At 34.4% G+C, this 13,726-nt stretch overlaps 1 protein-coding gene across 1 annotated transcript in view; it reads left to right on the top strand.

Annotated features, from left to right (window-relative positions):
* Window positions 1-12,779, top strand: part of akna (AT-hook transcription factor) — a 50,542-nt gene extending 37,763 nt beyond the window's left edge. The window contains exons 16-24 of the mRNA XM_056445699.1: window positions 1,325-1,620; window positions 3,461-3,581; window positions 5,966-6,136; window positions 7,301-7,431; window positions 7,593-7,721; window positions 8,451-8,546; window positions 8,640-8,741; window positions 8,843-8,981; window positions 11,951-12,779. Coding sequence (XP_056301674.1) covers window positions 1,325-1,620; window positions 3,461-3,581; window positions 5,966-6,136; window positions 7,301-7,431; window positions 7,593-7,721; window positions 8,451-8,546; window positions 8,640-8,741; window positions 8,843-8,981; window positions 11,951-12,188 — 1,423 coding nt within the window. The 3' untranslated portion in view covers window positions 12,189-12,779. The remainder of the gene's footprint in view (window positions 1-1,324; window positions 1,621-3,460; window positions 3,582-5,965; window positions 6,137-7,300; window positions 7,432-7,592; window positions 7,722-8,450; window positions 8,547-8,639; window positions 8,742-8,842; window positions 8,982-11,950) is intronic.
* The last annotated feature ends 947 nt before the right edge of the window (window positions 12,780-13,726 follow it).

Here is a 13,726-nt window from a genome sequence, read left to right as displayed (position 1 = left end):
AGTCTTACAGAAGGGTGTAAAACCATGTAGAGAATAACTATTTTTGGCTACCCAATGCTTTTCAGTAGATGCAATAATTTCACTTTCAAGAATCTCTTCTTAAAAGAGATATTTTTTCTTAATTTGTTCATCCTAAAAACTGCAGTGTGTTTTTCTGTTCTAAAAAAGTGAAATTGGAACATTGCATGGTTCGACTTTTAAATATGTGTAATAAGTAGTGCCAGACAGAATCTGCAGGAATGATTTTGAGTGTATCAAAACTAAAAACTTAATCAATTAAATAAAAAATCTTATGTTTTTAACTTTTATTTATGTTTACAATGCAAATCCTATTAGATCCATTTAATTGGTAAACAAAGCAAGTCTCATATAATATATCTACCTTATATCTACTAAAAGACAGAAATTATTACTTTACAAACTTTATTGTAAGTAAATCATATGAACATTTTCATATTAGTCAGTAATATTTCTGAAATTAATTAAAAAACTTAATAAATATAAGTTACACACATTTACACACAATTAAATAAACAGACTCAATGATGGGCTGAAAATCTGTGGATTTCTGCATGCAGTTTCCGTGTGGGCCTAATAATAAGTATGCGCATATATACTGGAATAGTTCACCCAAAAATGAACATTTACTCGCTCTCAAATTATTAAAAATCAGAGTTTCGATTTCTGTTCACTTTTCTTTGACTTATTCGCTGCCTTATCAGGGGTCACCACTGTGGAATGAACCACCAAATTATTCTGGCAATTGTTTTACACAGCGGATGGCCTTTCAGCTCACAAAAATATAAACAATTTTAAATGTAGGTATTCTGACAGTTAATGTTTTATTTACTATGTTAGAATTTTGTAGGAGGGCGGCACGTGGCTCAGTGGTTAGCACTGTCACCTCGCAGCAAGAAGCTCACTGGTTCGAGTCCCGGCTGGAACAATGTACATGTGTGAATGAGTGTATGGGTGTTTCCCTGTATTAGGTTGCAGCTGGAAGGACATCATATGCCGGAATAGTTGGCGTTTATTTCTGCTGTGGCGACCCCTGATAAATAAAGAGACTAAGCCGAAGGAAAATGAATGAATTTTGTAGGTTGACAAAAAATTCCCATGAACAAACAAACAACAAAAAAACACCTCTGTTTATTTCGAAAAAAGAGATATTTTAAATATTTTTATAGCATTGTAAAATTCTAAACATTCATTTAAAGAAATATGGATGTAAATTTTATTTGTGGAAATATTATTTTTTTTAAAAAAACACCTCAAATACTCATCTTTTATTTCTGCATTTTACTTTGTGTGATATCTTCTTTAGTTCCATCAGACTGTCTGACCCTCATACGAAAGACACAGAAAGACCAGAGTCTGCTCCTCCTCCTGGGCAGCCTTTCGTGGTCTCTCCTTCTCAATCCCAACCTTCTCTAAATACCACAAAAAAACACATTGGTACGTCTGGAAAATGCGCAGGTCCTGTTAAGAGAATAGGAGGGGAGGAAAGGTGTTCTTTTTCCAGTCTTTCTTCCTCCTTATCCCCCCTTCACTGGCCACGTAGCAGCATTCAGCCCTGGACGAGCAGCCTGACCAGTCAATCAGAGCGTGGAGCTGATGAGGGTGGGTATCACCATAAGAAAGAACCAAAAACTTATTATTTGTATTCAGATTGGTGTCAAATGATAGCATTTGATAGCATTTTATAAAAAGGCTTAATTTGTTGTTTTTATTAATGTTTTGAGGATCTTCAACAGTGGATCATACTTTAACAGGGTTCACAAATGGGTAAAACCTAGTAGTTTGAAAGATGGGGTAAATTTTCCGCAAAGGTCTGTATGCGTGAACAGGCCCTTTTTGAAAATACCGGTAAATTTGTTCTGACAGTTTTCCAAAAAGAGAAGTTGTAACATTACCAGTAAATTGCCAGAAAGCTGCGCTGTGTGAACGCAGATGGAAAATTTCCGAAAAGAGCGCGTTCATGTCTAGAATGCACTGATGTGAGACGTCTACTCCAGCCAATCAGAACATTCAGATATATTCACATCCACGCTGTTTATGAAAATAAAAGCCTTTGAATATTTTTACAGACACATTTAGCTGCTAGATGTTAGTCAGATAATGTTTCTATGTTCCTTCTTAATGCCATCTGTGGAAAAAATTATCGATAAAATGCTTATGATAAACTGCTGTTTGTTTACCTTCAAGCTCTGCTTCAGTTGCTTGACGAGTGTATACGCGAAGCAGCCAGTGAGCACCAACACACACACATATTATGTACATCTTGACATGTGAAAGTGTTCCTCTATATGTTTTCATCGAAGTTGTTCACAATACTTATCCATCCACAGAGTTTCTAATGAAGTCAAATGTTTACAAATACAAGTGCAGCCGTTTGGAGGTCATTTCTGGTTAATGATGTCAGAATTTACTGGTATTTTGGAACGGATGTGTGAATGGTCTTTTCCGGAAAAATTCTGTAACGTCCGCTTTTTTGAATCTACCGCTAGAGTCATTCAGGAAATTTTCTAGATATTTACCGGTATCACTGTGTGAAAGGGTAACGTTAATCTATATTTTGAAGGCTTCACTGTGATTCTTTATTTGGAAATTTCTATAATTACCTTGTCAAATGATTCTCACAATTATAATTACTCTTTATTTTGATGACATTTTATTGGGTATCTTCTGCAAATAATGGTCAAGAAGTAGAAAAAAACATCTAACTAAACAGGACATTATTTTTAAGACAATATATTTTAAAGAGCTTTATTAATCAGGGTTCCCACTCTTGTAAAGTACTTGAATATCAGACGTATGGATTCAAGGCTTAGAAAGTACCTAAAAACAAACACAGGTCCTTTAAAGTACTTGAATTAAATTTGAAATATAATTTGTTTATGGTTTTATTTGACCAATTATACTCAATTGTCAAAAACAGAACGAAAAAAAAAATGAAATTCTTAAATGAAAAATGTCACATTTAAATCTTGCACAGTACCACTGGCAAATAATGCATATTTATATCAATATTTCAGAAACCACAATTACCAGTATTGAATTCAATATTCATTTTATTAAAGTTCTTTGAACATTACCTTTTAAAACTGTAATTTTTGAAAATGCCTCTGACATTTTTAACATAAATATAAATTTTGTTAACGTAAATGTTAAGTACTGTAAGGACTTTCATGGCACTACATATTCTGGGATCTAAATTACAAAGGTGCTTGATTTAAAATTAATGGTGCTTTTAAAAGTCCTTGAATCTGCTGTTCATGAAAATGTGTGAACCCTGATTTATGTTTGGATATTCAAAAAACCCTTGGGTCTTTTACCCAAATATGTTGTTTATTAGTGAACTTACCGTAAAATCAATGTATCCTGTATATAATGCTAATATTTGAATATTTTCTGTCCATATCCTACTTTCATCATCTCTCTTCTGTCCATTTCTTATCAGAAGAAGAAAAAGCACAGAAAGACAAAAACCTAGAATCGACCAATCAGCAGCTCCGCTCTCACAGAAGCCACTCCCTCCACAGGCCTTATCACCACCGTTCTGTTCAGCTAACAAATCACCAGTGAGTTTCCTAAAGGCTGACCCGGCCACTGCAGCACAAACAAGCAGAGATTTATTGCCACTCTTTTGAGCCAGTGCTCAATTGTAAAAGGGACTGCAGGGAAAATCTCCAGCGGTATTAAGTGGTCTCTATGAAATAATTTTTTTTACTTCCCGGCAGCCAGAGCTCCATCTGGATAATTAGATTTAATTTTCATTATTTCCTTTTTCTTTGATTCAGCAGGAGTCTGTGTCAAATAGACGATCTGAAAAGCACGCTGGTATGTATTCAGCTGTGCATCAATAAATCAGCATTTATCACTATTAGTTAATAATAAAACATTAGCCACAGTGTTTTTCACTGCCTAAGAATGGAATGATTATTTCTAAAAAGCTGTGTTGATCTGAACTCTAACAGAGACTCAAAATATCTGCAGATCCAATATGAACGCTATAGCGCCGTAAAACATTTAATCACAACATTTAACTGTCAGCATTAAGTCTGGCCCAGACTAGAGCTTATGTTGACCACTTGACTCTGACATGACTCAACATTACTTGAAAATACACTTTGTTTGTACAGAAAAACAGTTAAATCTTTGAAAATTGTATATTTTTTTATAATAACGCTTTTATTAATAATATTGTATTCTGTTTTCTATTCTAAAAGTTGTCTAAAAGTTACTGTGGCCCTCTAACACTAACACTTTCTATTCATTTTTTTTTTTGTATTTATTTAAAAAGTCAGTATGATATTTGCTATAAAAAAGCATTAAAAACTGTATATTTAGTAAAATGTTTACAATCCAGTACAGCTGTGAGTAGCTGTGAATATAAAGTGTATATATATTGCAGTGATGGCAAAACTACAGTTTCAGCACAAACCATCAAACTCATATAATATAATAAAACGATTGTGTTGCTTAATACTTTTGTGGGAACTATGAATCTTTAACAAGATCTAAGCAGGATTTATTTGAAAATAAAATTTATTTGAAACACATTAAAAGTCTTAATTATCATGTTTCACCAATTTAATGTATTCTTGTTGGAAAAAGAAACAAAAACAATGTTAGTGTTAGGGCTGGGCGATATTGCAAAAATTAAATATCTCGATATCATGTTTCATATAAAATCATTCAATATTCATAGAATATTTTTTAACAACCCATTTAGGAATATTAGGATTTTTTTTATTTAACCACCTATTTACCAACATTACTAAAGCAAATAATTAAAAAAATATTTGAAGAAAACATCTGATCTCTTTATAATAAAACAAACATAATAAGTGTTAAAGAGACTCTTAAACTTAATAAATGTTACAAAGTGTGTTCAATGGTAAAGTGTAAATGCTGAACAATCAAAGCAAACTTTATGGTGTGAATAATATTGATACAGTAAACCACAAACTCTGCCAACAACACAAATTATGATAGTCAAATCTGAGATTTCAAGTAAAGGAACCAGCCATTATTATTCAAATACATATTGCAACATTACAAATTGTGAAATTGGATGAGTACATTACTCCTATGCTAAAAAATCTTTCAGATGGGGAGCTAGTGGCTGGGATGCACAAGAAAAGAAACCAAAAAGCCACTCCGGTGTCATCCTTTAATTCTTTTTATGTACAATCTCCTCACTGCTGCTAGAGACGGCACTCATTTTCGCATGTGTTGTTCTTCTGACCTAAAGTGACAATGACACAACCCAAAACTCACATGTGAAAAGCGTATTCCTTCACCATTTTCAATGTGCTGTGTTTGTCTGAGGTAGTCTACCGTTAGTCTACTGTTATTACTGAAATGTGTATATTCATACAAAATGTGAAGCAGATTGGTTAGTTCAACTTACATGAATCGCAGTGCACTCGTGGCATTCTGAAAAGTTCAGATGTTTTTTAATTAGGTGTACCTGGAAAATGTGCGTGCCGCTTTCACACCATGTACGCATTGCTCTCTATTTAATATAGTCGTGCGCTACCATTGAAAATGACAAACTTACACCATAATCTTTATGCTTCCAAGGCGCGCTCAGCAGCCACATTTTAATGAAACCATAGCATTTCAAACCGAATCTTCATACCGAATTTTTTTTTTTAATCGTTATTGACAATGGTGTACGGTCGATAAATACTAATACCGATTTTATCGCACAGCCCTAGTTAGTGTAACTAAAAAAGATCCAAAAAATGCCAGTTTTGTGTTTGTATTTGGGCATGTTGATTTCTTTTGTCACAACAGTGAATGCATAAACAATCTTTTCCATTATGAATAAAAACACTGGTGATGTATCTGACATTTGGATGGAGATATGTTTATAAAAATATAATTATAACTGAATATCTTATTTTGTTCTCTTTTCAAAATATAAAAATGACTTTTATGTATTTATGCATTTCAGAGAGGCTCTTCAATCTCTGCAGGAAGAAGTGAACCGATTGAAAGAGAGATTGGAGGGAAATCTGAGACTATCAAAACCCGCCAGTCCTTTTAGAACAGCAGCTTCTGCCACTGAAGATACCAGAGATCATACACATCCAAAGACCTCAACACCTCAGAGGCATGATTTAAGGTAATCTATTGTAGGAATTCTTATCTAAAGACCTGGGTATACACATTCTGCTCTGTCCCACACAAACAATATCCTATATTCAGTATTAGTTCATGTCATTTTATACAATATTCACTGTCGCTTGCTAGTATAATTTGTCATTGCTTGACAGTGCAGCCTGCCATTATTGATGTAAAATGTATTCAAACAAACATCTAGCTTAGCTGTAGTTTCTGAGGTGGTTGGTGTGTAAATCAAAGACACACTGACAAACACAGCTCTGCACATGAAGGATGATGATCTGATTGTAAACACGAGTGAAACAAAATAAACACAAATTATGCATTATTTTTTTTACATCGTTTAGTGAAATTGTAGATGAAAAAAAAACATCATAAAATTAAAACAGGTCAATTATGTCACATACACTCACTGGCCACTTTATTAGGTACACCTGTCCAACTGCTTGTTAAAGCAAATTTCTGCCAATCACATGGCAGCAACCAGGTGGTGGTGGTGGTGTAATGGTGTGGGGGATATTTTCTTGGCACACTTTGGGCCCATTAGTACCAACTGAGCATTGTGTCAATGCCACAGTCTACCGAGAATCCTCTCAGACTGGTTTCTTGAACATGACAATGAGTTAACTGTACTCAAATAGACTCCACAGTCACCAGATCTCAATCCAATAGAACACTTTTAGGATGTGGTGAGATGGGAGATTCGCACCATGGATGTGCAGCCAACAAATCTGCAGAAACTGTGTGATGCTATCATGTTAATATGGACCAAAATCTCTGAGGAATATTTCCAGAACCTTGATGAATTTTTGCCACGAAGGATTAAGGCAGTTCTGAAGGCAAAAAGGGGTCTAAGCCGGTACTAGTAAGGTGTACGTACCTAATAAAGTGGCCAGTGAGGGTACATACACATATATAAACTCTGCGTATTTTCTTTTTAACTTGTCTGAGCTAACAAAAATATTCTACACAAGTGAAAATTTGATCTGATGTCACCTTCAAAATCACTACTTAATTACAAATAATAGAAGCAGGCAACTGGATAGTTTCAACCACTATAAATACAGCTTGTTTAAATTGGTAGCTAAATTATTGTACGGTGTGTGTACAGAACATGACTTACTACTTAAATTGTGTAAAATGGTCTTCATGCTAAAAAAACTAGATCTTCAAAGAGGAGGAGAAGGCAGACAGAGAGAGCTGGCAATGGAGAAAAAGAGAGAGGAATTTCACCAAGACCAGTCATCAGACAAAGATCAGCATCTTTACCTCGACATCGGCCTGAAACTGATACGAGTATGTTTGACTACACATCTTTAAGATTCTCTGTAAAAGGTTTACAGTATGACGCTTGACATTATTTATGGATGCAAAAGAGATTTTTTTTAATGCTTATAAATAACCAAACACTAGGATGCTGTTTGTTTCAATAGATATTGTTCTTGTTAATCCTGCAGCATCTGATTCTGAGCATGCCCAGTCTGAGCCAAGACCATCAACATCTAGATATGTCCCAGTGTCACATGTGAAATCAAGAGGAAGAAGACAAACCAGGGGAGTTGAATGTCACAAAGAGGATAGTACATGTAAGAAAATACATTTTAGAAATGTTGGTATATGGTCATTAACAGTGTTGGGTTACTGTAAATAAATTACTTTTCTGGTGAAAAAGTAAAGGATTGGTTTTCATATTTCAAATAAATACAAATTACATTACATTCAGAGAAATAGTGAGAAACAAATAATTTACCATTCAGATATTTTGTATTATAATAAATTCTTTTAACTATAAAAGGTTACATTTATCTGACAATTTCACATGCTTAAGAAACTATGAATTGAGTCCAAAATTATTAATAATATATGGGGTGTATAAAATATGCTGTTGCTATTTTTTAACATATCGTGTTTTGATACCTATAATGTTTAACTTTTTGTTTAGTGATACATTTTTAATAAAGCTGGAAGGTCATATTTGACTTTTTAAAATATTTAAATCTATTTAATTAAGACCTTAGTTTCTATTGTCTATACTTTGGTATTTATAGTGATTTTAAAGTCAAGAAATTAAATAACTTTTCAAACTGTATTCATATAAAGGTAATTTAAAGAAAATAAAAATGCTTTTCAATTACTTTTCTAATTACAAAACTATAATTTCTAATTACTGTCCTCATAAATCTCAAAGCATAGACCATAGAAATTAAGGTCTTAAATTAGTCAAATCAATGACTTTAAATAAATTAACAACAGAAGTAACTTACAGTACACAACACTAATCATTAATAAATTGTGGTCATTTAACTGAACATCAGCGGGCAGATCTGACAACAGCGATGAAACAGAATCAAACCGAGGAGCAGAATCTCTGTGTCCACATTGCATATCAGACCGTACCAGTGCCTCGACACGTAAGCATTTTCTGTTTATTATGGGATAAAAAAGCAGTCTGAAAGTGATATAACTTTTTCATGAACTAACCTCTTGTCTTTTATTATTGAAAGGTCTCCTGAGGAGCAGGAGCTCTCCACATCTTACACAACCTTCCTGTAGCCATTGCCCACTATGTGGTGCATTACAAGCCAATCAAAAAGTCTCTAAGCAAGGTTTGGCGCTTTATTATCTATATATGAAATGGTTTCATTAAACTTTTCATCTAATTTGGCTTTTAAGAAACTACACTTATTTGTGGTTATTTTAATTCCAGTCTCTAGTCCCAGAGCGAGTCAGCCAATGAGATCCTTACTGAGAGAAAGAGGAGGCGTGAACATTACAGTGGCTCCTCCCCCTTTATTGCAGAGAGCTGTTCCAGTTGTCCCATATGTGCCTGTATATCCTTCAGCACTGTAAGTACTATTCCAAAAAAATGTTTATTATCTTGCCTTGGCAATGAATCTGTCTAGAGAAATTAAAGGAATTATGACTTTTGAACAATTTCAACATTCTGTTTAGAGTTTAATCAAAGTCCCTTTAAGGCAAGTCATTTCACTCGGCGGCCATTTTTGAAACGCCTCTCGGGCAGTAGTCTTGTGCATTCTGTCTGAATGTGGAAAAGTCAAATTCTCCAAAACTGTTTGCCAAGCTTACAATTACATTACATGTTTGGAATCACCAACAAAAACAAGCAGCAACTGTCTCATAAGTTTGTTTCTAAACGTACAAATCAAACAAAATCGACATTTATTCAGGTTGCCCGAGCTAATACGCATGCGCACTTAAAAAGAAATGAGATCACGACACCAACCTTATGTATGGCCGTTCTGCACATTATCATTCTCTTGATAATAGTTCGTCAAATCGCACTGGTCTTCTGAGGTAATTCACAACTTGGTCTTGATGATGAATCTCCTCCAGAAATGAAAGTGACTCTTTGTTTACAAGTTTGTGGGCGTTTGAGCAGTTGCTGTCATGTGATGCGTGTTTGACAGGACAGACTGTACCTCGCGTTCATTTCATGTCAGTTCGTTTCGTTTCAGTTTGTTTCATATCAGTTCGTTTCAGAGATTACAAAACCAAAAAAACTGTTGTGTTCAAGTGTAGTTGGTTCATTAAAAGCTACAGATTTCAAGCTTTATGTGGATATATTTCTTATGCCTGTGAAGCAAGTATTCGTTGAGATTCCAGTGCGCTTGTTGACCACATAAACTGTCATAAATCACACGTCTGGTCTAAGCTTTCTTTCCTGGAGAAACGTCAGTCTATATCGATCGATGATCGGCTCTAGTATTAGTTCGTCATATTGACTGTTACACTTTTCCCCGTTCAAAACAACAGTATACGAGTGACATGTCTTGGGTATTCTACAGTCTTTGGTTTAATGCAGCTGGTCTGAGACTTCTGTGGGAATTTGAAAAATGCTAAATGAAGAAACATTCATTCATTCATTAACTTTCCTTTGGCTTAGTCCCTGATTTATCATGGGTCGCCACAGTGGAATGAACTATTCTGGCATATGTTTTACAAAGTGGATGCCCTTCCAGCCACCACCCAGTACTGGGAAACTAATTTCCTTATTTTAAATGAAATATATTTTGAAGAAAATATCCCAGTACTGGGAAAATGAACAAACATTATGATGTAAAATAAAAAACAAATAAAAAGACTATGCTTTATTTCTGTCGCAGCTTTTTAAAATAAGTTTCTGTATTTTCATCATATTATTGCTTTCATAAAGTGAATTAGAGAGTCACTGAAATATCCCAATAACAGAGTCGACATAATTAAATCACTATTCATGTACCAACAACATACAATTTTGTACAAATAAACAGGAGAAGAATAATGATATGCCTCAATGCCTTCCAGAGTTTCCAGCCAGAGTAAGTGACATCATTGGAGCAAGTCACATGCTATGTCTTTATTAGTTATTTTTTTGTTATGCCTTTTTATGGGTAGAGAGAACTTTATTAATCCCTGTGAGGGGAAACTCATTTTCCCACCATTAACAGAACAATTACCACAAAAACAGTACTACAACTCACCATTGCAAAAATGTAATGAAAAATGAAAAAAAAAAAAAAAGAACTGGAATTGCAAATAATACAGATAATAGATGAGTCATGTTTAGATGTTTAAATAAACGGTTATTAAATTATCTTTATTTACTAAATTATTTCATGGTAATTTAAGCTGAATGTAAGATTTAGGAGGCAAAGACGGAACCCAACCTCAGAAATAAGTACTCAACTGTATAGTGTAAGTCTTTAAGTTAATACTTTCAAGACAAAATGTCCCTAAATAAGTCCACATACTGACATCACTTGATAGCTTGATATAATTTGTGTTATTAGTCAAAATTGTTTCATTAATGTTTTTTCTGGAGTTGTTGGAATCTTTTTTTTTTTTTCACGATCCTTTGATGAACATAAAGTTTACAAGAACATGATTTGTTTGAAATGCAAAACTTGTAGCATTACAAATCTCACTTTTTTTTTTTTTTTTTGTTATTCAGTTTTTATTCCCAAAATTTATTCATTCTTATTTATCAGGGGTAGCCTCAGCAGAATGAACCACCAACTATTCCAGCATATGTTTTATATAGTGTATGCCCTTCCAGCTGCAATCCAGTACTTTGAAACACCCATCTCATACTGTACAGATGCACTCATACACAATGGCCAATTTAGTTCATCCAATTCATCTATAGCGCATGTTTTTGGACTGTGGGGGAAACTGGAAACTGTATATATCCCCCACCTCCCCACCCCAGGAATCACAGGAATATCTGTAGTTTAGACCAAGCAAGTGAATAAATTGCATTAAATTTGACATTCGTAGTATCAGATGAAGGTTAAGTGTCCAAGATTTCTTTGATGTCGCATATGTAGATTTTGGTGACAAGGTGGCTCAGTGGTTAGCACTGTCGCCTCACAGCAAGAAGGATGCTGGTTCGAGTCCCACTTGGGTCAGCTGTCATTTCTGTGTGGAGTTTGCATGTTCTCCCCATGTTGGCATGGGTTTCCTGTGGGTGCTCTGGTTTCCCCCACAGTCCAAAGACATGCGCTATTGATGAATTGAATAAATTAAATTGGCCGTAGTGAATGAGAGTGTATGGATGTTTCCCAGTACTGGGTTGCAGCTGGAAGGGCATCCACTGTGTAAAACATATGCTGGATAAGTTGGTGGTTCATTCTGCTGTGGCGACCCCTTATGAATAAAGAGACTAAGCCGAAGGAAAATGAACAAATGAATATATAGGTTTTCCACACTGTCAAAATGCAAATCTCACTTACAATCTTTTTATTGTGTCCTTGCTGAAAAACAAATTATTTAAAAACTGACAACAGATTGATCATTCTGTGTCATTTTCCTGTAGATATTTCTCCAGCCCAGTGATTCCACAGGCATACCAACAACCCGTTAACATCTCATCAAGTCCCGTCAGGCCTGAGAGGTCAGGGGTCAGAGGTCACCGCAGACGCTCTTCCTCCATGGAGGATCATCAGGATTCTATGAGCAACGCTTTGACCCGCGCCATCACTGCAGCAAGACACATGAGAGAAGCCTCACAGCGCATGGCCAGCAGCCTCCACACTGCATCCTGCAGCTACTGACACACACATACAGACACATACACCTACATCTGTTCAGTTAGTTCTACTGCTTAAATGTGTCGCATGGGGAAATGAGGGACGTTCGTACTTATTAGTTTACATAAAACAAATCTCGTAGTGGCTGATGACATGTAAATGATAGAAAATGTGAATTGTCTCAGGTGAACAGCTGCTTTTAGAGGTAGATACAGTAGCTGCGTTATGGTAGCATTTACAGGTATGAAAATACAGTGACCAATTTACAGGTATGGAAACACAGTGACCTCAAAAAAATATTTGAAACACTTAAGACTCACTTAAAGATGTGTGTATTGCGTCAGAAAGGAAAAAGTACTAATATGCTATAGTAATATTTAGATTTAGTATGAAAGGCTGTTTCTGCCTAAATAAAGACTTTTAATTTTTCATCTTGCAATTTAAACTTTATTTTTTTAATTTAGAGGGGGGAAAAATCTGAATTGAAATCTCACAGTTGCAAAAATATAACTCACAATTCAAGATATTAACACTTCTGTGATGTTTACATAACTACACAAAAATTAGCTTAAAGGAAAGTCAAAATTTTGAGAATAGCTATTACCTTTTTTATTTTGTGGCATAAGCAGTATATTTAAATTAAATGGTGTATCATTATTATTATTATTATTGCATTATTAACATTGCGTTGTATTTTTTACTATTACATTTTTCTGTAACACTTACAATAACAGTACATGAATAATGATGTATTAATATGTAAACTAAACATTACTTTATTATAAATTAATGATGAGTTAAGGCATGCACTAATTAACTAACTTCAACATAAGTCACATGAGTTCATGTGTGAATAGTGGCTACCTTAATTACTTGTTAGTACAGGTTATTAATTAATGTATTAATTAACAATTAAGTTTAAGCTAAATATCACCAACATGAACTCATAGGCTGTTAATGTTTAATTGTGTCATGACTTTACTTGGAGGGGCACATCACAATTAACTCATCCTTAACTACTCATGAACTCCTGTGTGTAAACTGTTCATGTTGATGTTGACAGAACACTTTTGTTATTCAGTGTAAACGCACTAGACCAGGGGTGCCCAAGCTTTTTCGTATGAAGGGCCAAAAACCAAATATCTTTGAGAGCTGTGGGCCAAAAGTACTGTATATATACCAAACTGTATTACATTAAAGTTGCCATAGGTAATTTCCAGTTTTTTTTTTCATAATATTTAAAAAAGTAAACATAAGTTTACGTCATATTAACTAATGCAGTGCAATTATTAGTAATAAAAACATAAAAATTACATTTATAACAGTGGAATCAATGCTAAATACAATAGTCAAGCAGAATCTGCCTTTGCGTTAATTTTTTCACTGATGTCTCTGCATTGTCTTCTGTCCGTCGGGTGACAGTATGTAATTTTAAGAAAAAAATCATTTTAAAACATTTAAATGAAACATTTCAGTTAGTTTTTTGTAGCTTAGCATTAAAACAAACAAACAAAAACAAAATGTTACATTAAATTGGGATGGTGGGCCAAATCAAAGGTTAC

The sequence above is a fragment of the Danio aesculapii genome, chromosome 21 (assembly GCF_903798145.1).
Source record: "Danio aesculapii chromosome 21, fDanAes4.1, whole genome shotgun sequence".
NCBI classification, from domain to species: Eukaryota; Metazoa; Chordata; class Actinopteri; order Cypriniformes; family Danionidae; genus Danio; species Danio aesculapii.
This window is presented reverse-complemented; position numbering and strand designations above follow the sequence as displayed.